The sequence below is a fragment of the Procambarus clarkii genome, chromosome 23 (assembly GCF_040958095.1).
Source record: "Procambarus clarkii isolate CNS0578487 chromosome 23, FALCON_Pclarkii_2.0, whole genome shotgun sequence".
Taxonomy (NCBI): domain Eukaryota; kingdom Metazoa; phylum Arthropoda; class Malacostraca; order Decapoda; family Cambaridae; genus Procambarus; species Procambarus clarkii.
Window position 1 is genome coordinate 33,584,353 of NC_091172.1, and position 24,669 is coordinate 33,609,021.

Here is a 24,669-nt window from a genome sequence, read left to right on the forward strand (position 1 = left end):
TCTTTAGCCCCTGCTATTGCATAGCTCTTCAACAAGTTACTTGAACTCCAAACCTTTCCAGATATCCTATAAAAAGCGAGAGTAACGCCTGTCCACAAATGTGGTGATCTCACAGATGTTAACAACTACAGACCTATATCAATCCTGCCAAACTTGTCAAAAATTTTTGAAAAACTAATCTACAAGCAGCTTTACTCTTATCTAGCCAAACACAATATATTTAGCCCTTGCCAACATGGCTTCAGACCCAAAAAAAGCACTAACGATGCACTTATTAGTATGCTTAACTCGATTCATACAGCTCTTGATAAAAATGAGTTCTCTGTTGGGTTATTTGTGGACCTGCGTAAGGCTTTTGACACTGTCAACCACCAAAACCTTCTTCTTAAATTACATCATTATGGAGTCAGAGGACACTCCCTGCAATACCTCAAATCCTACCTTACTGACAGGCTCCAGTATGTTTCTGTGAATAATTCAATTTCTCCCACCCTACCCATCAACATTGGTGTTCCTCAGGGCAGCATACTTGGCCCTCTCCTCTTTCTCATCTACATTAATGACCTTCCAAATGCCTCCCAACACCTCAAACCAATTCTATTTGCTGACGACACAACCTTCGTTTACTCCAGTCTTGACCCCCTTTGCTTTAAATGTCACAGTGAATAATGAGCTAAATAAAGTCCATCTTTGGCTAACATCCAACAAACTTACCCTCAACATTGACAAAACTTTCTATATTTTGTTTGGCAATAAATCCTCAAATCAAATAAATCTCAGGATAAACAGTACCTAAATTTGTAACAAAGTAGATGGCAAATTCCTTGGCGTTCTCATTGACCACAAGTTGAATTTTCAGGGACACTTTCTAAATATATCAAAAAAGGTTTCGAAAACTCTTGGCATTCTTTCTAAGATCAGATATTATGTACCCCGCCCTGCCCTGGTGACTTTCTATTACTCTCTCATCTATCCTTATCTCAACTATGGCATTTGTGCTTGGGGTTCTACTACCCAAAATCATTTTCGTCCTCTAATTACTCAACACAAAGCTGCTATTAGGATAATATCCAACTCTGGCCCTAGACATCACTCGGTATCCCTACTCAAATCTCTGCACATCCTCTCATGAGTATTATATATATATATATTCATATATATATATATATATATATATATATATATATATATATATATATATATATATATATATGCATGAACTCACTAAGAACTCTTTGACCCGGCCAGGATTCGAACCCATGCCGTCCAGGATCACCCCTAAACGTACACAGTACCGTGACCACCGCACCAATGATCGTCTATCATCTCTCATATATATAGTATATATATATATATATATATATATATATATATATATATATATATATATATATATATATATATATATATATATATATGTCGTACCTAGTAGCCAGAACGCACTTCTCAGCCTACTATGCAAGGCCCGATTTGCCTAATAAGCCAAGTTTTCCTGAATTAATATATTTTCTCTAATTTTTTTCTTATGAAATGATAAAGCTACCCCTTTCATTATATATGAGATCAATTTTTTTTATTGCAGTTAAAATTAACGTAGATATATGACTAAACCTAACCAACCCTACCTAACCTAACCTAACCTATCTTTATAGGTTAGGTTAGGTTAGGTAGCCGAAAAAGTTAGGTTAGGTTAGGTTAGGTAGGTTAGGTAGTCGAAAAACAATTAATTCATGAAAACTTGGCTTATTAGGCAAATCGGGCCTTGCATAGTAGGCTGACAAGTGCGTTCTGGCTACTAGGTACGACATATATATATATATATATATATATATATATATATATATATATATATATATATATATATATATATATATATATATATATATATATATATATATATATATATATATATATATATATATATATATATTATTAAATATGACCGAAAAAGTAGGATTAATAATTCTAACACGAATTTTCTCAATCTTTCGTACATTTCTTTTCACTGTTGGAGGTAATTAAAAAATCAATTCTCCAAAATTCATTTTTATTTCTAGTCTGACGCGACACTTGAGCGCGTTTCGTAAAACTTATTACATTTTCAAAGACTTTAGTTTACACATACACAACTGAATAGAACTTACACATCTTCGATTTGTTTATATCTACATTTGAGTGAGGTGGATGGGGTGAGGTGGTATTAATAGGGTATTAAATTCCTAAACACAAGACAGAACACGAAACAATGGGTATTGAATGGAAGTGATTGTAGAAAGCCTATTGGTCCATATTTCTTGATGCTTCTATATTGGAGCGGAGTCTTGAGGTGGGTAGAATATAGTTGTGCATTAATTGGCTGTTGATTGCTGGTGTTGACTTCTTAATGTGTAGTGCCTCGCAGACGTCAAGCCGCCTGCTATCGCTGTATCTATCGATGATTTCTGTGTTGTTTACTAGGATTTCTCTGGCGATGGTTTGGTTGTGGGTATATATATATATATATATAGTATATATAAAACGCTGAACTGTAATGTCAATCCTGACCTTAAAAGTTTCATTGAAGGTTGTAACAGAACCCATGAGCACCACACCAGAAACAAATGCCTTTTTGATATTCCAAGAGTACGACTTCAATCAAACTAGAAATGCTCTACAAATCAAGGGACCCAGATTGTGGAATGACCTTCCCAATCATGTTAAAGACTGTACCTCTCTCAACCAGTTTAAGATAAAAACTAAGTACTACCTAATTAACTCCCTGTAACCTACCTTACCCCTATAATGTCAACCCATGCCTGCTATTTTTAAACAAAGCTGTTTGTAGACCAAATTGTATTTTTTGCCGTTTTTCTGCCATGTTCCCCCATTTTTTATTTTTATATTTTCTCAACACATTCTATACTTTAATCTCAATTAGTATTAAGTTTTAGACTTTAGTGTTTTTCCTGCCCGAAACGATTTGCGTAATAGTGGCTTTAGGCATTGTATGTACTAGCTCTGTCTATAAATTCATCAATTATTTGTATCACACCTTGTATGTATGTACTTTACCTGAATAAATATTTGAATTGAATTTGAATTTGAGTCAATGAAGAGTCCAATCGGAAACTCATTTTTGTCAAGGGCTGAGTAAATTATATCAAGGAGACTAATAATTGCATCGTTGGTACTCGTTTGGGAGCGGAAGCCAAACTGACAGGGGCTGAGAATGTCGAATTTTACAAGGTAGGAGTAGAGGTGTTTGTAGAGAATTTTTTCAAATATTTTTGATAGTATGGGGTAGGTTTGATATTGGTCTATAATTGTTTATATCTGGCGGTTTGCCTCCTTTATGAACTGGCATTACTCTTGTTTTTTTAAGGATATCAGGGAAGGTATGACACTCAAGGGAATTTGTTGAAGAACAGAGCTATAGGTGGCGCAAGGGCTTGGGAAGCGCTCTTGTATACAATGGATGGGATTTCACTGATGTTCCCAGCTTTGGTTTTTAGCGAGTGTATGATGGACAACATCTGTCGGGCTGACTGGTGAAAGGAGAAGAGAGTTTGGATAGCTGCCTGAGAGCTATGTGTCTGAGTCTGTGGGATTTTACTGGCAAGGTTAGCACCAACCAATGAAAAGAAGCTATTAAATTCATTTGCCATTTCTAAGTCAGTTGACGGTGTAAGGCCATCCTTAGAGAGTTTTATCTGGTTGTGGGAGTGTTGTTTAGTTCCTAGGATATTAGAGATGGTTTTCCATGTGCTTTTCATGTTGCCTTTTGCTTCTTTGAATCTATTCTCATAATATGAAGTTTAGCTTTTCTTATGATACTGGTAAGCACTGATGAGTACCTTTTAACTACTTCCTTTGTAACTAGGCCAATCCTAAATTTCTTTTCATATTCATGTTTCTTCTTGATTGACTTGAAAATGCCACTTGTGAGTCATGGATTGTTTATTCTTTTGTCAGTTACTTGCTTGGTAAGGAGGGGACAGTGAGTGTTGTAGAGGCTTAGAGTTTTGGAGAGAAAGAGATTAGCTAATAAGTTTATATCCTGTGTATTATTGAATTCAGATTCCCAGTTAATATTGTAAAGTGCATTTGAGAGGTTGCCTATAGCTGTTTCACTGTGCAGCCTGAATGTGAGTTTCTTGCTTTCTGGTGGTGTTGTGTCCATGTTCTCTATGAGAAAGGTAGGATAGTGGTCAGTTGTTCTGTCACAGATTAATACCAGATGTAAGGGCAGCTGTTATATTAGTCCATAAGTGATCCAAGGTAGTGGTAGATGTTTGAGTGACTCGGGTGGGCTTGGTGATTGTGGGGATTAGCATAAAGGAGTGCATGCTGTTACGGAAATAGTCAACTTGAGGGTTGTTTTGAAGACCCAGGTCAATATTGAAATCACCTCCCAGAATAATGTGATTTTTGTTGAGATTGTTATTTATGATAAGATTCCTTAAGTTATCTGAAAATGAAGCTATATTGGTATTGGGAAATCTATAGATAGCGCCGATAGTCAAGGAGGATTTAAGGGATTTACTTGAGAACTTGGCAAAGGTATATTCACAATAGTCGTATCTATCACTAATGACACTATTGCAGATGAAGGTATCTTTGTAATATATTGCTGTGCCACCTCCTTTTTTATTAGGCCTGCAGTTGTTAATGGCTTTATAACCAGCTAAGTTGTAAAGTTGGGTATAGTCTTTACTTAGCCAGGTTTCTGTTAAAATAATGAATGATAATTTAGTACTTAGTGCTGTGAGTAGTGCATTTATATCATCAAAATGTTTACCAAGTGATCTAACATTTTGGTTGTAAACTGATAATCAAGTGTTATTTAGGAGTTTGTTTGTTGCAAGATTTGCTGTGTAATATCTGCAATAATGATGATCAATGTGCTGATTGGTGTAGATATGAGACAGAAGATTTTGATCAGGATCAATATCAGTATGCATGTAGATGCAATGGGGTCACGATACAATAAGACAAGCAATTACAGGAACAGTTAATTACTAAATCTGCTGTAAATAGAAAGTAATTATAGCAGAACACAGCAATAAATGCAAATACACAAAAAATAGAAACAATTAGAAGTAGAGTAAAGATCATCGTAGACAGCCAGGAAGGATACAGAAGTTAGGTAAAGAGAGAAAACAAAAAATCAGTAGAGACTGACAAGATTAATATATAACAAATATAATGAGATAAGTAATAATCGTAAAGTAAAATAATCTTAAAGATAATTAATTTTATAGCTTAGTTTTGAACCTATAATTAGTATGAACTTAAGAAAACAAAATGAGCTCAATAATTAATTTAAATAAATGACATATAATCAAATTACAATTAATTTAAAATTGAAAAAGAACAGGGTAAGATTATATTTATGAGTAAAATTTTACAATGATACTGAGGTAGATGCTTACATAAGTGCATGGAGACTTAACTGATTACTTAGGAACTTATATGGGTGAGAAAACTTTAGTTAAACAGTAAGGCAGAGACAGCGCCTTGGACAAGGTTAAATTAAGTTAGTCTAAGCTCAGGCACTCATGAGTTATTTTCAGTATTGGGCAGATTCTGGTTTTCAGATATATCATAATCATTAAAGAAAGCCAGTGGTTGTTGGTCACACTTTATTTCATATCTTTTTCCTGCACTTTCCTTCTTTACAATGATCGTTCCATTCCTAGTGTAGCACTGCTTAATAACACCCAGAGTTTTGTTTGCGAATTTTGCGCAGCCTGATGAGGAGGGATCCGCGCTGCTTTGTAAGACATTCATTTATATAGAGGTTGGTTTTTTGCTTAGCAGCTGATTGTATGAGGTCAAACTTAACAAGGGGATTTGCAAGTTTGATGAGCATTCTCCTAGTGCTACGGGAACTGTTTTTATCTATCCTGACAGCTGATTTGATATCAACGTTGACTTTGATCTTTGAATTAATTAGGGCGTGGGCTACATTACAGCAGTTCTCACCCTGATGTTCATCAGGTAGATCAGTAGAGCTAATTATCAGGGAGTCATGAAGTTGTTGCTGCTCTAGGTCGTCTTCGGAAGCCGCCTGGTGAATCTGAAGGAGATTTATTTGTTTTTCCAGCTTTTGAAGGAAGTCACTTTGAGCTGATTGGGTTTCCTCGGCCTTGATCTTATGTATTTGATCCATTGCGTCATCTGCAACAGCTTGTAAGTTGAGAATTTCTTGGTTGTTATTCGTCGAAGACTCAAGGGGGCGGTCTATAGTTTGTTGTTGTTGGGAGACCGTGGCTTGGAGGGCCGAAATTGCTTCAGATTGCAGGTGCACTAGGTTGTGTAGTTTCTGCAGCCATGGGTTGCTCCTCAATGGTTTGAAGTTTGAACAGGGAGCAATGGATTGAATGAATTCTAAATCTTGAGTTTTGAGTTGAGTTGAAGGCGGGGGCTGGCAGAGAGGGAGGGAAGCGGATGCTGTGTTTACCAACATCGGCGAGGATTGCAGCGTTACCAGTGTTTCATTCAGGTCTCTCTGTGTTAAGGATAAGGAGCGAGAGGCACCCCTACCTTGATTGTTGCTATGTTTGGGCATGTTTTCAGCGACAGATTCTGGGTAATGTTTCCAGAGGTAGATACTTGGAGAATGGTAGTGGGGGTTAGGAGTATAGTGAACGTCTGGCAGCAGGGTCGTCGATAGGCAGGCACAATGAAAATTGGTTAATTGTGGTTGATTACTGTTGAGGTTCGCTGTGAGTTATGGCATATTAAGTCTCCATGCACTTAGCTCCTGCTGGGCAGCAGTTAGGCCATGCAGTGTTGGGTGGAGACGAAATTAACACGAATTTTCTGCTGCAGTGCCAGTGCCGGTGCCACCCGCCAGCGTTTCCCGCCAAGGATGATGATTCCTTTTATGTATTGTATATACTAGCTCTATAAATCCAACATTATGTTTGTAGCTCATCTTGTATGTATGTACTTTTAATTGAATAAACATTTGATTTGAATTTGTAAACACATTCTTTTGAAAAACATTGAATTGACCTAAAGGGGCAGCCAGGGAGGCAGAGCGCTGGCCGGTGTAGGAAGCGGTGGGTCGACCCAAACAGTGAACATCTTTAACAGGCGAGTCCTACTGCCTCGTACATTCTCCCACACTGGTGCAAAGACCCCTTACTACGCAGAAGACAGGAGGTACGATAGAATGTATAAAATACTTAAGAGGATTGACCGACTGGAGAAATGAATGTTTGTAATGAATACCAATGGAACAAAATAGCATGGGTGGAAGCTTGAGAAACAGATAAGCCTCAGAGATGTTACAAAGTTCTCTTTTTAGTGTTAGAGTAGAAATTTAATAAGCTAAATAAGCAGGTTGTAGTAGCGAACTGCATTCATAATTTGGAAAAGTATATATGATAGCGAACTAGAAACTGAGTTAGACTGCATCCGGTGGCTGGTCCAAAAGCAAAATTTCGATCTTGTAGGTAGAAATAGGTGAGTACGCACACACACGCGCGCACACACACACACACACACACACACACACACACACACACACACACACACACACACACACACACACACACACACACACACACACACACACAGTTGTTCAAAGCTAACAGCAAAAGTTTAGAAACAAATGTCACAAATTAAAAAAATATATATTCTTTGATGTTTGAGTTGTCAATGACTGAATGAGACAGTTGAAGCTAACTCATAAAATTGTGTATTATGTAAATATGTTAAGGAAAACGAGGAACAGAGTCCTGGATTGAAATAAGAATGTTGGGAGGGTGAGGCTGGGAGCTGAGGCTTGACCCTTCCAGCACATCTAGGTCAGTATACAAAAAATTAAACTTTTATCTAATACAAAAATAACAACATTTATGCTTTAGTTAGTGGGACATCATAGGAGTGTGGATGTGGCGTCGTGTAGTCTTGGAAACGTTGTGGGCGTGACGGTGGTGTGGGCGTGACGGTGGTGTGGGCGTGACGTGGTGTGGGCTTGACGGCGGTGTAGGCGTGACGTGGTGTGGGCTTGACGGCGGTGTAGGCGTAACAGTGGGGGGTTCGGTGGGCGGGGAGGCAGTAACGTGGTCAGTGCTGTGGTATGGCCGGGTCATTTGGCTGGGTGTAGGAGGACCATGTTCTGGGCGGTGTAGGTGCGGCGAATGTATCTGAGGGTGTGGGCGTGGGTGAGGGCATGGGCGTGGGTATGGGTGTGTGCGTGAGTGTGGGTATGGGTGTGGGCGTGAGTGTGGGTATGGGTGTGGGCGTGAGTGTAGGTATGGGTGTGGGCGTGAGTGTGGGTATGGGTGTGGGCGTGAGTGTAGGTATGGGTGTGGGCGTGAGTATGGGTATGGGTGTGGGCGTGAGTGTGGGTATGGGTGTGGGCGTGAGTGTAGGTATGGGTGTGGGCGTGAGTGTGGGTATGGGTGTGGGCGTGAGTGTAGGTATGGGTGTGGGCGTGAGTGTGGGTATGGGTGTGGGCGTGAGTGTGGGTATGGGTGTGGGCGTGAGTGTGGGTATGGGTGTGAGCAGGGATGTGAATGTCAGGACGCTGGCGTGTAGCCTCACCCCTGGTACCAGTCAGATTGGTAGACAGCCAAAGATATCTTGTTCTGCAATGAAAAATAATTAGTATGATGAATATATAATATATATATATATATATATATATATATATATATATATATATATATATATATATATATATATATATATATACATATATATGCACAAACTGGCCTAAACTCGCAAGGGAAGTTAAACAACTTTAGACACACACCCACCAGGAGATTCGAACACACTATGCCAGCACAGATGCTTCACAACAACTGACCTAACTGGTAAGCTTTTAACCCACTACACCAAACTCAGACCCTTACAAGGGATGGAAATCTCGGGGTATTTAACCTCGATGGTGTTTTTTTTGGGGGGGGGGTAATTTTGGGGCTCTTGGGGGGGATATTTGAGGGTTAAATACCCCAAAATTTCCATCCCTTTTAAGGGTCTGAGTTTGGTGCAGTGGGTTAAAGGCATACCAGCTATGCCAGTTGTTGTGAAGCATCTGTGCTTGCTAGAGTTCGAGTCTCCTGGTGGGTGTGTATCTAAAGTTATATATATGTCGTACCTAGTAGCCAGAATGCACTTTTCGGCCTACTATGTAAGGCCCGATTTGCCTAATAAGCCAAGTTTTCCAGAATTTAAATATTTTTCTTATTTTTTTCTTATTAAATGATAAAGCTATTCATTTCATTATGTATGAGCTAATTTTTTTAAAGTTTAAGTTAAAACTTACGTAGATATATGACCGAACCTAACCAACCCTACCTAACCTAACCTAACCTATCTTAACCTAACCTAAACTAGCATAACTAAATCAATAATTTATGTTCTTAATACAATATAATAATAATATTTAAAATAAACCAATAGGAAACAATTGATTGAAAATAAAGAAAATCACTCGGCCTATTAGGCAAATCGGGCCTTGCATAGTAGGCCGAGAAATGCGTTCTGGCTACTAGGTACGACATATATATATATATATATATATATATATATATATATATATATATATATATATATATATATATATATATATATATATATATATATATATATATATATATATATATATATATATATATATATTATATAATATATAAGGATTAAGATAGTAATGTCCTCAAGTACATTCCTATTTAATAATACATCTACAGAAGGATGGATTTACAGATTGATGAAGATTAAGCCACCAAGAGGTGGCACGGGCATGAATAGCCCATAAGTGGAGGCCCTTTGGAACCATTACCAGTACCAACAGCTGTTACTGGAGATCTGTGGAGGGATGGGGGTCTTCATGGTCTCTCGCAGTTTATGGCCCACAGGACGCTTAGTCGCCAGGTTGCAATTTAATGTGCAAGGCGACGCTTTATACTTGAACAGAGCAACTTCGGTAGTTTGGTACCATCAGGATCGTCGTCTTTTTCGAGGAATTGCATTTGTCCGTCTGGGAATTTGTGGTGGAATTCTGGGTCGCGGAATTCTTTCTTCAATACTGTGAGGTCAGTGTAGTTCATGGTGTGGGCGTGGACATATATGGGGTGCAGGTATTTGTTCTGGAATATTTTCTTGTTACATCTGTGGGTCAATTTTCGCCTGGTGTGTGCATTGCCACCATTGAACTCGCTGGGTGGAATGAAGAGCACATGGCTAGTACTTTTGTCTTCGTCCTCGTTGGTCGCACAGCCATTCTCGTCGACGTTGGTGGTGGCTCTGAAGAGCCTCCTGGTGTTGGTTGTGGGAGTTTCTGATAGGTCCGTTGTCGTCTTCGGATGTGATGTCTTCGTTGGCACAGGCAGCCAGGGTGGGTGGCTTCCCTGTCACCAAACTGGTTGTGGGGCCTGTTGCGGGGTCGGACCGGCCTGCAGGTGGAGGAGCTGGGAGGTCAACCTTCAGTAGTCCATTTGCCGTGAGCAGCCGGTTGACAGTGTAGACTGTACAGATTGACGTCATTGCCCGCCAATTTGTCGGCGAGGTGTAGAAGTACCAGCAGCAGGTAACTTGCTGGTGGTAACTGCAGGCGAGGTTGATAGTAGTGAGGGCTGCGGAGGCGAGGGACCAGGCGATGGTGAGGAAGCATCAGCTTCCCCAGGTGTGTTCTCGGGGAAGGCCGGGAAAGCGGATGTAGGCTGGGTTGCTAGCTGAGGTGAAATGGAAGTAGTATTTGCCATCATCTTTTTTATTTCCTCCTGTAGGTGGAGACAGTCAGGTGAAACTGCAGTCTCCACTGCCTACATTGCAGAATAGGCAGTGTCGATGGGAGGATGTGCAGGCTGTGTAGTGGTGTTCCTAGGCGCAGATACAGTATTTCTGCACTTGCTTGGTGCACTTCCTGGTGTAGTGGGAGTATCGGTAGCACTTTGTTACAGTATCGTCACCCTCTTCGGAATATAGTGGCAATTTCAGCACCATCTATGGGTCTGCACTCCAACACCCCCACCCCCCCTGATATTGGACGCTATGTGGACAACACCATCTATTGGTGGTGGCATGGCGGCAATGAATGGCTCCTGTTTCCTGCCTTTGTCTGACAAAGAGGTCGTTGTGGATGACCTCTGGTGATGGGCGTATCAAGACCAGCGCCACCTAGATTGTGCTACAGAGCATAATGTCAACTCCCCTATGAATGAGTGTTACCTCATGGTTTCCCCAGTGTACCGTCTGTTTAACTGATGACGTTTTATGTCCTACAGAGGTGACGTGTGGCAGCAGTGCCTGTAGTGAAGTGCTGCTAGCCGGTTGCTAGAGGCTTCTGCCAGGGGTTAGATACCCCTGTATATGGATGTTTGTGACCCCGATCAGCGTGTGGCTGAAGTCCTCTGCCAGCGAGTAGCTGGAGAGCAATAGTGGGGCGTAGGCACCTCGTGATACTGTGTCAGTGGGCTGGCCCACTTAAAAGGTGAACTCGCCAGTGTTTTCCAGTACGAGTGGTCAAGGTACTGGGTGGTCGGAAACACTGGGGTTGGTGAACACTGCATGTGTGCACTTTTGATGTCCTGTATGAAAGTGACACTTCTGTAAATAAGTGTAGTAATAATCTATTTATTATATTTTAACGTTGAAAGTGTAAATATATTGGTGAAGGGAACTGTGCATATTGTTTATCCCCCCCTTTCCCTTATTGCACTATATAGCCAATTCTTGAAAGCTTACTACCCACTTGGGGTCGGATACTATAAACGAGATTCATCCATCAAGAACCCGGTTACTGGTCCATAGTGATCGTAACACACTTCAAGCACTGGCGAAGCTCCGTGTATCATACCTTGGTCATGTGGGCAGGTGGAATTATGATTTCGTGGCATGGGTCGCTGGGATGGCCGTGCTGAAGGTCACCTTCAGTGTCGGTCTGCGGGTGTTGTTTGAGTTGGTCTTGGCCACTACCGAGGTCAGCATCGGGTTCAGGGTGCTGATGCAGGGAAGGATGTTGTCGTCGCTACGGGCGGAGATCCATGCGCTGATGTATCTGGCAAACACAGTCCTGTCCACCAGGTAGCGTGGTGGAGGAGTGAGGGTGTGGCCGGCGTCTAGCAGGGTTGTCGTGGTGGGTGCGGCAAATAGCTTCTCTAGGTAGTTGGAAAAGAGAAGGTGAACACCTTCTCGTTTCTCCAGGATGTCAGCCGGTGAGACATTTCCGATGGTAGAGACCTCTTCTAAGATCTCAGCCGTGGTGAGAACGAGGTCCTCTCGGAGGCGAACCTTGACTCTGTGCAACATGGTGCAGATGGCCCTGGACCATAGATGCTTGGGTCCGTGATGGGTCTGGGCATCTTTTTCGCAACTCATCTTGACCGGGGATGTGATGTGTGTATGATGGATTTGCAGTTGTTGTTGTTTTAGATTCAGCAACTCATAACAAAAGGTTTCAAGTAGCACAGGCTATGGTGAGCCTGTAAATGGAGGCTCTTTAGAGCCATTATCTGTAACAATAGCTGATACTCGAGATCTGGGGATGGGGTCCGTGGACGGGCCAATCCAATCGAAGAGAAGGACTGCAGATTATGATTGATGAAGATTAAGCCATCCTAAAGGTTGTGTGGGCTTGAATAGCCCGTAAGTGGAGGCTCTTTCAAGCTCTTTCTGCAGTCTCCGTGGTGTAGTGGTAAGACACTCGCCTGGCGTTCCGCGAGCGCTATGTCATGGGTTCGTATCCTGGCCGGGGAGGATTTACTGGGCGCAATTCCTTAACTGTAGCCTCTGTTTAACGCAACAGTAAAATGTGTACTTGGATGAAAAAACGATTCTTCGCGGCAGGGGATCGTATTCCAGGGACCATAGGATTAAGGACTTGCCCGAAACGCTACGCGTACTAGTGGCTCTACAAGAATGTAACAACTCTTGTATATATCTCAAAAAAAAAAAAAAAAAAAAAAAAAAAAAAAAAAAAAAGCCATTACCAGTACCAATAACTGGATGAGATTTCTGGATGGATGGGGGGGGGGGGTAGTCTTCGTGGTGGATTTCAGACTCGGAGGGCTGGCTGTACCAGTTATGAAGCTGGTTGGATAAGTGTAGACCTCAAGGTCTTCCGTTTTTTCTTTGGCTGAGCCGTGCTGTCGTTGAAGTTTGGTGAGGTGGCCTCTATGAGGAGATCTTGTATCGAGTAGGTGATATATTTGTGGTGTGGCGGCGGAGCGCCTACTAAGATTTCCTCGTCTGAAAAGTCCGTAACATCTGTAGTTGATGGTTTGTCTTTCGTCTCGCAGCCTAAGGTAGGCTCAGGTGGCGTGAATTAGTGGTAGAAACTATTTCAGGAGCGTTGGTGGTGCTGTTAATATTTGTAGACAGCATATCTGCTGAGATGGTAATGGTAGGAGTGTTGGAAGCTGAAGAGGAAAATACCTCTGTTGCCACCTGGGTCTTGGTGTAACAAACTAGGTTTGTTGTAGGGAATTATTCAGTATGGATTCTCATAGACATGGGGGTTTTAAATGTTTGGAGTCAGATGGTACTCGACCTGACTCAAGTAGAAAAAGGTCATCTCTCCTGGGATTAGCGGTTAAGATTACAAAATGGCCGGCGCCTTTGTCTTAAAGCAACGTATAATGAATTATTTTACAAAATTTAGTAATTTAGAGAAATTCAAGTCTTCATTCAAATTGTATTCAATAGTATTCCTGTTCAAGTATGAAGAGTATTCCCAATTGTCGGAATACTGAGTAAGTCACCGTCAGTGACGTCACTAGCAGAGGACTAGCCTCTGAGGCGGATCAATCTTGGCAACCCTGGGGTCAAGCGTTACCAAAGCCTTCCATATTTAGTAATTCTCAAAGTTCAAATAGCCATATTGTAATTGGAAATAGCCTTTCCCTAAGATGCCTGTGCAATTACCTTCAGTTTAAAAAAGTTCAACCATCTGAGTTGTTCAGTGCAACAGAGATTAGTTGTTAAATTTAAACCCTGCTTAGTAATCTTGGTAAATCTGGTGTAGGAATACCCTTTAGCTCTGACTAACTGTGAGGGAGGCTAAGCGAGGAAAGTGTGGACTAGGCCAGCGACTAGGGAAGGCAACCATCTCACCTCTCCAACTAGATCGGTAGAACATCAGATGGTCACATTAAGAGGTATAGTTGTTACGGTTTTGTATAGGTAAATAGTTCATTTTCATGCCTCGATTGGGAGTGTGAAGGTCTAGGGAGTGATATTTCATTTAACTGTTGTTTAGCTTTTGCATTAATAAATAATTAGCTTGTTATTTGTATTTTATTATTTCCATTATTTTGTTTTGCATGTCCTTGTCACGTGGTCTCCACGAGTCAGTTATCTGGGTCGCAAGCCTAACAAAGTAAGAGCTAATATATATCCCTTTGTTTGCTGTAATTCCCACACTGAACGTAGATTCATCCCTCCTTTTCCAAGTAATTTGGGGATCAAGCCCCAAGATTTTAATGATCGATTAATCGGTCCAGACCCCGATTAACTGATGCTTCTGGTTAATGATCTGGTGGTGGCAGCAGATCATTGTGACACGTGTGTGGTGCTCTCCGGCAACCCATGTTTGACCCTTTTCTCTGCCAAAGCTCTATTTCATTCTATTCGGGTTTTCTCTTTTTCTTTTTCTGATTCGTTTTTCAATTGAAGTTCTAACCTCAACTTCTCCAGTTAGAACTGCCTCTCTTCACGCTCACGTTCTCGTTGCATCCGGAGCTGAAATCTTTCCAAGCTCCTGCTACTGCGGCTACTCCTACTTGATTCTTGGGATCTCTCTTCATCTCGTTCATTATCTTCCTTTCCGCCTTCAGCTCCTTTGTGAGCTCCTTGCTCTGCCACTTCGTTTCTAGCTCTCAACTGCCTAATGATCTCCTCCTTCATTCCTGCCACTTTGGATGACTTCACCTTGACGCCACATCTCTCCGCTATCTGCTTTAACTGCTCTTTGGTGCAACCTTCCAAATCTTCAGGTTTGCCTGACTCTACAAATGTTTGCACCTTCTCCTTCCTGTCCTGTGGGTCTTCCCGAGAGAGAGAAAAATCTACCTGCGGTCACACGGACTACTTACTGCTGCAATGGATTTGTGTCAGTCCACTCTCCTGGACTCAAACTATGGGTGTGTCAATTCACTCCCGGACAGGATGTGGGTGTGTCAGTTCACTTCGGACAGGCCCCCAATTGTTCGAATGTCAGGGAAATATGAGCTGGGTGAGGATTTAAACCCAAAAGAGAGCTCTGGTTGTTGCACCACACTGTTACTTGCATACAGGCGGACAGCGTCCCCAACCGCTCCCTGATAGAACAGCAGCTGAACCCGGCAGCCACACTAGCGCTACCCTCGGTTGACCAGCAACGGACACTGGAGTGCTTGCAATTTACCTAAGAGATCGCCCTGTACGCATCTTGATCTTGGAGGGGGGGTTCAGCATCACCTATTTAGGGGTGCAGCTCCAAAACTGGCCTCGATGTCTTGAGTACACACTTGAGCCGAAGTGACTCCCCACTCTCTCTTTGTTTGGAATGATCTCCTAAATCCTCTTTTCGAGCATTAGTGTCTACTGTCACCCCATCCGCAGCCGTGACTCTCTCTCTATTTCTCTCTTGCTTTCTGGGACACCTCACCAGGACAAGAGCAAAATCCAGCTAACATATAAAACATTTAATACATAAAAACATACATAATAAAAGACATATAATATACAATATTACCATACAACACTCTAAGCTGCTACAACCTAGTAACACTCCAATATCATATCCTGACTTCACCAACTATCTGTAACAGACCGCTGCACAACTCTTAGCTCACAACCTACTACTTCCTCACTGCTTGGGGCTGAAGTACATGAAACATCAACATAAGTATCTCCCAACAAAAGAAAAATCATTCTCTCACCTTACACTGCTTCTTATATGCCAATAAGCATTCAAACACTCCCCTTATTCAATAATGTGTCCACGAAGATCCTCTGTTCTCCTCCTAGAGGCTCACTATCAATGCAAATCTCTAGGTCCTCCAAAATATCAGGAAAGGCACTTTCTGCACTTCTCCCAATCTACTGCACAACGAAGTCTAACTCCAACATCAGTGACACTCCTTCACTGGTTCCACAAAGAATCGTGTAGCTTCCCAACAATGCTTGAAGTTCAGCTCCTCACTATGGAGTTCTGCTCTACCTCAGAGATCAGCATACACTTCTTCTCCAGGATCAAAATTCCTCCATTAACTTCTTCTCCAGCCTCAAAGTTCCTCCATTAGCTTCTTCCCACACAAACTGCAGGAATCTGTGACGTGGAGGGCTCACGCCCTGGTGCTCAACATGGTGCTCACACAGGCCGCCCATAAAAATCCAACCAAAAATCGCTTTAAGACTGCTTCACAAGGTTTCTTCCAATCCTAACTTGAGTACACTGGGTCGCCCGGCAGGCTCCACACAGAAATGCTTGCTATGCTCCTGCTATGCTATGCTATTATGTGCTCCTTCCTCTTCAAGGAGTACACAATTAGAGTTCCACAAAGGCGCGACCAAACACTCGCTTCCAGGCCACCTCTAATATATCCAAATCACAGAGAAATGGTGTACTATGTTCCCAACAGCTTCCTCACACTTGAAAACAAGTAGCCTTCACTTCACCGCTAACACAGGGCACTATATTCTTCCTTCTTCCAGGAGATCAACGAAGTACGACCATCTCTGACGACTGCTGTGACTCAAGTAACGTCATGACGTCCTGCTAGCGTCACGTCACATCACCAAAGTATCGACATCTCATTCCATGTCATTTTTATTAGACGCTCATCCTCCGCTCGTATTCTTAAATTACTCACTGACGTTTATTAGATATTTTCCTTCCTCTGCCCTCTTAATTTCAGGTTCGGAAAGCAGAATAACTCTCACTGGAGTAGACTCGTTTCACCAGGCTGCATGGGGTCATAACACATAGTTCAATGCTTCAGCTTGTACTATGTGTTATGTAGTATAAGGTGCCTTCCGAGACACTCATTAGTCCTGGAAGCCGTACCGACAATTACCGTACCTAGAAACCGACAATTTCTATGACATTGAAGGCGGCTAAGGTAAACCTCAACCCCCAGATGAACAAAGTCCACAGACAGATGCTGGCGACACATGAGCGGGCAAGTCCAAAACAGGGCTCTACAGTACCATGGTGACGGGTAAGAGGCGTGGATGAATTGTGTTAGCTTATGATAGTGTAACGTACGATTAAGTTACGTTTTTGGGTAGATTAGGTGCACAGTATTTAGTGGGTTTTCATATTTATTTAGTATTCTTGGATACATCAGTGTCGTAGACGTTGAGACGGAGCTTGGAGCAGAGCAGAGCTGAGTGGCCGGAGTCGCGGAGCTCTATGTGGGAGAGCCTGGCGGCTCGATTGAGGAGTCGTATGTGTCTAAACTTGATGGGGCTTGAGAGAGCGTTGTAGCTCGATGCGGTCCTGGTCTGCTGTCTGCTCTGAGTTGAAACTGTAGTGTTTTGGGGTCGATTAAAACTGTACACGCCGAGTGCAACATTCTTGAGGTTGAAGAGATGAAGTAAATCCAAAGCGTCTGTACTGGAGTTATCCAAATCACTGTGGAAATTGTACTGTCGGCTATTCACTTTTTGCTTGCTTATATTCGGTGACTACACCTCAGCTTCCTCCAACCAGGATGGAAGAACTGTTACCTGTAAACAGGGATAGGATTATAGCTTGTGTAATTAGTGCTAATTTGTTACTCCATTAAGCTAATGAGAGACTGTAGTGAGTATATTTTTTGTACTCGTTACAATAGGTTGGGCTGAGTTAGTTTATGATAGGTTGGATTGAGTTTGTTAATGATAGGTTGGGTTGAGTTAGCTTATGATAGGATAGGTTAGATTGGATAATAGTCACGAACAGTGTTCGATGTACGACGGGACCTGTAATTACTGATATAATGATGGTGACCGCTCCCCCCGCCCTCCACCATGTCCCGTCCACCACTCCCCCAGCCCCTCCTACTCCTCTCCCACCACTCCCCCAGCCCCTCCTACTCCTCTCCCTCCACTCCCCCAGCCTCTCCATTTGTCCCTCAGCCACTCCCCCTCCCCCCAGCCTTACCAAGAAGTGCTCCATGCTGGTGAGAAGTTCCTTGCGGGAGTACCCCTGCTTCATGAGCCGGAGGAGGAAGTGACGGTGGCGGTAGAGGAAGTCCTGGAACTCGGACGACGCTCTGATCATTCGTCGCGGCTGTTGGGTAAAGTCAAAGTCAGTGGAGTTAGTGTATGTTTACCAATCTCTTCTTCCATGAAGCAAGCTCTAGCTCTTGGCCTCCGCTTCTCCTTCTCCTAGCTATTCGGTACATTTGCGCAAGTTCCTCCTAATCTGGCTTCTCTAACCATCATCACTGCAACCATCATCAATACACAGTCTTCATCACTCTAATCATCATCAATACACAGTCTTCATCACTCTAATCATCATTAATACACAGTCTTCATCACTCTAATCATCATCAATACACTGTCTTCATCACTCTAATCATCATCAATACACTGTCTTCATCACTCTAATCATCATCAATACACAGTCTTCATCACTCTAATCATCATTAGTACACAGTCTTCATCACTCTAATCATCATCAATACACAGTCTTCATCACTCTAATCATCATCAATACACAGTCTTCATCACTCTAATCATCATCAATACACAGTCTTCATCACTCTAATCATCATCAATACACAGTCTTCATCACTCTAATCATCATCAATACACTGTCTTCATCACTCTAATCATCATCAATACACTGTCTTCATCACTCTAATCATCATCAATACACAGTCTTCATCACTCTAATCATCATCAATACAGACTCGCTGCCAGCGCCATTGCTAGCTGGCCGGACACGAATTTGTTCCTAGGAAAAAACTCACGATTCTGAGCACCCATCAGCTCAAATCATCGCGATTTTGTGAGGGAAGAATACATCAATACTCCAAGTCCCATATAATATCTTGTTTGGAAGGGAACAATTCCGATTTCGCCTACAATTGATGGAGAAACAACGTTGTTGATTACCTGCTGTCCAGCTGACTGATATTCTGCACAACCTAGTGCGCAGGCGACCCAAATTCTCGTACCGCACTCTCGACGCCCATGACAGATTTTTTTTTTTTGGTGTCAGGACCGTATGAAACAGCATCTCAAACGGAGATGCTAGCCATTCAAAAGGCTTTGAAACATGCTCTTGCTGAACAGTGACAACATGTTATCATACATACAGATTCGAGAACTGCCACTAAAACCTTGCAACAAGAAAGTCTCTAAAACAGTTGGTATACTCTCCAAATTCAGATATTATGTACCTAACTCTGCTCTCATCTCACTATATTATGCACTAATCTATCCCTATCTTAATTATGGTATCTGTGCATGGGGTTCAACCACTGCACACCACCTCAAGTCCATCTTCACCCAGCAAAAATCTACTATCAGAATAATAACAAATTCTGCTTTCAGACAACACTCAGCCCCCTTGTTTAACTCCCTAAACATGCTAAACATAATCTCACTCCACAAATTCTCTTGTGTCAACTACATTTACAAAACCCTGTTCTTAAATGCAAATCCTGCTCTGAAACTCTCCCTGGACAGATGTAATAGGACCCATTATCACCACACCAGAAATAAATATCTCTTTGATATCCCCAGAGTCAAACTTAATCTGTGTAAACACTCTATGCAAATAAAGGGACCCAGTCTATGAAACTCACTCCCTAGTGAATTGAAAAGCTGTCAAACTTTTGCGTCATTCAAAAACAAAACCAAAAAGTACCTAATTTCATCTTCATAGTTTTTTACCTTTTGCTTTAAAATTACACTGTATCTATTGCTACTCAATCTCCCAATCCTTTTTTTATTATTATTATTTTCTACCACAGTTACACATAGTTACAATGCTAACCAGCATATATACATTTTCTTCTGTCCTCCATGGACAGGGTTAGAGATGTGTTAAACATATAGTTCAAGGGTTTATTGAACAATCAACCACAGAAGGTGATTCGGTGCTTTTAAAATGCTAAGCTAACCTACATACGTAAATACATAGATACACAGATTTACGTATGCCCTACATAAAGTGTTCGATGTGTCTTTTACATAGTGTCATTAATGTGCATTTACAAAGGTGAAATGTAATTCTGATCAGCTTCTATATATACTTTATACACATACATATACATACACACACATGCATTCACATACATTTGTCTCTTTCTTTATGTACCCAATCTGAACATCTTTACCATTGTGATCATTGCTGTTTTCTTATATGTACTGTCAATCTGCTGTATGGTGTCTATTAATCTTGTTTAAATTACCAATCAAGTTGTCAATGTAATCAATCAGAGCTTTAATATACCAATGTGCTTTACTATACTTACTAATCTCTCTCATCTCATTTTTTCTTGCAATGTATCTGTTATCATTTTATTAATTCTGTTAGAATTTACCTACTTAAAATTATCTGTTAGATTAAGGACGTGCCCGAAACGCTGCGCGTACTAGTGGCTTTACAAGATTGTTTACATGAAGATTGGGAGATTGGGTAGTACTAGATACAGTGCAATTTTAAAGCAACAAGGTAGAAAACTATGAAGATGAAATTAGGTACTTTTTAGTTTTGTTTTTGAATGACGCAAAAGTTGGACAGCTCATCAATTCATTAGGGAGTGAGTTCCATAGACTGGGTCCCTTTATTTGCATAGAGTGTTTACACAGATTAAGTTTGACTCTGGGGATATCAAAGAGATATTTATTTCTGGTGTGGTGATAATGGGTCCTATTACATCTGTCCAGGGAGAGTTTCAGAGCAGGATTTGTATTTAAGAACAGGGTTTTGTAAATGTAGTTGACACAAGAGAATTTGTGGAGTGAGATTATGTTTAGCATGTTTAGGGAGTTAAACAAGGGGGCTGAGTGTTGTCTGAAAGCAGAATTTGTTATTATTCTGATAGCAGATTTTTGCTGGGTGAAGATGGACTTGAGGTGGTGTGCAGTGGTTGAACCCCATGCACAGATACCATAATTAAGATAGGGATAGATTAGTGCATAATATAGTGAGATGAGAGCAGAGTTAGGTACATAATATCTGATTTTTGAGAGTATACCAACTGTTTTAGAGACTTTCTTAGTTATGTGTTGTATGTGGGTGCTGAAGTTGAGTCTCTTGTCTAGGAATAGGCCAAGAAACTTTCAATAATTTTTACTGCTAATGTTAATATTGTCCTTCTGAAGCTGAATTGCATTTGATGATTTGCTTCCAAATAAGATGTAGCAGGTCTTTTCTATATTAAGTGTTAGTTTGTTGGTTGACATCCATAAGTGGACTTTTTTAGCTCATTATTAACAACATTATTTAGTGTATGTGGGTTGGGGTTAGAGTAGATGACAGACGTGAAATGTTATATCATTAATGCAAACACTCAAACGACAAGGCTTCGGGTACTTATCAACTGGGTGCCAAGTCATGTGGGAATAATAGGAAATGACATTGCAGACAAAGCTGCAAAACTTGCAATTAAGCAAAGAAATAAAGACATTTATATACCACAGAGTCTATCACAGATTAAGAAAGTAATTAGAAATAGAGCAATGCAGATGATGTACAGTGACCACAACACAGCAGTTGCAACATCAGGATCTGCGGGTTGGTACAAGAATACAACCAACTACGAACCACTTAGTTTGATGAAAGGGAACAGTAGTATAACAGAAGTACATTTACATCACATCAGGCTTGGATACCCATGTGCATGGGAAATAGGCTTACAGGTTCCGGAAGATGAGAGGAAATGTCAGCACTGTGGAGAAATGCCCGACAGACCACTGGAACATTATCTAACACAGTGCACAGTTACAAACTCAATAAGATTTCAACTTAGATTCAACAGAGAAGAAGCTGTTAAACACATATGGCAAAATCTTACTGAAGCGACCATACGAGTCATAAATACTCATACTCCGCCCAAGTAAAACAGAAACAAGGAACACTTAGTGGGCCAGCCAGAGGCTTAGGGCCCGCGCAGGAATATCCCTGCAAAAAAAAAAAAATCAGTACACTGCCTTCATCACTCTAATCATCATAATACAGAATCTTCATCACTATAATTATCGTCAATACACAGTCTTCATCACTCTAATCATCATTAATACACAGTATTCATATCACTCTAATCATCATCAGTACACAGTCTTCATCACTACCTCTTCTCTCTCTGGTTGTGTTACACGGAGGGAAGGTGCACACCCTTCACCACCTTCCCTATCCTTCACCACCTTCCCTACCCTTCACCACCTTCCCTACCCTTCACCACCTTCCCTACCCTTCACCACCTTCCCTACCCTTCACCACCTTCCCTACCCTTCACCACCTTCCCTACCCTTCACCACCTTCCCTACCCTTCACCACCTACCCTATGAAAGATGGAAGATATTTCCATCACCACCTTCTCTTATTCTTATTCCTTAGATGAATCTAATTAAAGATGGAGTCTAATAATTAGTGATATTGGAAATTACTATCATTTGTCATTTCATGCAAAGGGAGTGGGTAGGGGGGGAGGGGGCATGAACTGCCCCTGACCACCCCCGGACACAGACCAGTCACCCTGCAAGGCTGGGTGTGGTTACCCCCAACACACCACACCTGCTATACCCCCTTTCCACCCCACATGGCTCCCGTCCCCTCTCACCCACCTCGTCGTCCAGCAGGTCCTGGTGGGAGGGCGTGGAGGCCGCCGCGGCGGTGGTGGTGGTGGCGGCCATCCTGGCCTCCTTCTTCTTCTTGAGCTCCTCCTGGGTGAGCTTATGGCAGATGATGGGGGACTTGAGGAGGGGCATGTGAAGGGTCCTGATCTCATACCCCGGGCAGCACGGGGCCGGGCACAGGGTCACCCCCCGCATCACCTTCCACCCTCCCATGCAACACGTGAACTGAAACACGTGTTTGGCTTAGTAATTGTCAGTCAGGAGGCATGTATAACAAAATAAACTGTACTCACGAAATGAACGGTATGGTAAACTACACAGCTCAATTCCAACACAATGTCACACAAAATAATGAAATTACAATGAAAATAAATCAAAATCTAAGAAAATTCTATTTATCAATGCAATCGGAAACACTGAAATAGAATCGTAACATATTTAGTATAGCGTGTGTTGCACTTAAATGCAAATAATGGCGCTGTTTTTTTTATTTAAAAAGCATGGATTTACCTGTCACAGGTGTGGCATCTATACTTATACTCACGAAATGAACGGTATGGTAAACTACACAGCTCAATTCCAACACGATGTCACACAAAATAATGAAATCAGAATGAAAATAAATCAAAATATATGAAAATTGACTTTATCAGTGCAATCGAAAACATTGAAATGAAATCGTAACATATTTAGTATAGCGTGGTATGCTCTTACGTGCAACAGATGGCGCTGTTTAAAAAAAAAAAAATTCTGTCACAAGAGAGACATTTATATAGTAGGTATATAAAAACATGCACCTATTGGAATGCAAAGTTGTGTCAATATTTCAAAACAATCTGTAAAGAGATTTCAAAGATTTCCATTACATGAAAAACACAGGAAAACACAGTTTGTCAGAAAAGCATGTTTTTTCCCGTCACAGACGTGACATGTATATAGTATGTATATAAAAACCCGCTCGGATGCCATCTTATCTTGAGGTTATCTTGAGATGATTTCGGGGCTTTTTAGTGTCCCCGCGGCCCGGTCCTCGACCAGGCCTCCACCCCCAGGAAGCAGCCCGTGACAGCTGACTAACACCCAGGTACCTATTTTACTGCTAGGTAACAGGAGCATAGGGTGAAAGAAACTCTGCCCATTGTTTCTCGCCGGCGCCCGGGATCGAACCCGGGACCACAGGATCACAAGTCCAGCGTGCTGTCCGCTCGGCCGACCGGCTCCCCATTGGAACGTTGTGTGAAAATTTCAAAGCATTCGGTGAAGAACTTTCGGAGATTAGCAATTTTTGAACAAACGAACATATCCATTTATATATATATATATATATATATATATATATATATATATATATATATATATATATATATATATATATATATATATATATATATATATATATGTATGTAGGGAATAGTGTTGGTATATGAACGTGTGTGTGTGGGGGAGAGTGGACAGCCTCACCACACAGTCTCAGTGTGTGGGGGAGAGTGGACAGCCTCACCACACAGTCTCAGTGTGTGGGGGAGAGTGGACAGCCTCACCACACAGCCTCAGTGTGTGGGGGAGAGTGGACAGCCTCACCACACAGTCTCAGTGTGTGGGGGAGAGTGGACAGCCTCACCACACAGTCTCAGTGTGTGGGGGAGAGTGGACAGCCTCACCACACAGCCTCAGTGTGTGGGGGAGAGTGGACAGCCTCACCACACAGTCTCAGTGTGTGGGGGAGAGTGGACAGCCTCACCACACAGCCTCAGTGTGTGGGGGAGAGTGGACAGCCTCACCACACAGCCTCAGTGTGTGGGGGAGAGTGGACAGCCTCACCACACAGCCTCAGTGTGTGGGGGAGAGTGGACAGCCTCACCACACAGCCTCAGTGTGTGGGGGAGAGTGGACAGCCTCACCACACAGTCTCAGTGTGTGGGGGAGAGTGGACAGCCTCACCACACAGCC

General features: G+C 41.9%; 1 protein-coding gene across 2 annotated transcripts in view; it reads right to left on the reverse strand.

Annotated features, from left to right (window-relative positions):
* Positions 1-5,316: 5,316 nt before the first annotated feature.
* LOC123764162 (uncharacterized) overlaps positions 5,317-24,669 on the reverse strand; it is a 43,732-nt gene continuing 24,379 nt past the window's right edge. Inside the window, exons 3-5 of one of the 2 annotated variants that reach the window (XM_045751714.2) lie at positions 22,708-22,944; positions 18,065-18,193; positions 5,317-8,582 (exon numbers count right to left, since the gene is read on the reverse strand). In XM_045751714.2, the coding sequence (XP_045607670.1) occupies positions 8,535-8,582; positions 18,065-18,193; positions 22,708-22,944 (414 nt within the window). In that variant the 3' untranslated portion in view covers positions 5,317-8,534. Of the gene's footprint in view, positions 8,583-15,605; positions 17,650-18,064; positions 18,194-22,707; positions 22,945-24,669 lie in introns of those variants that run through there. The other variant, XM_045751713.2, reaches the window with a different exon arrangement.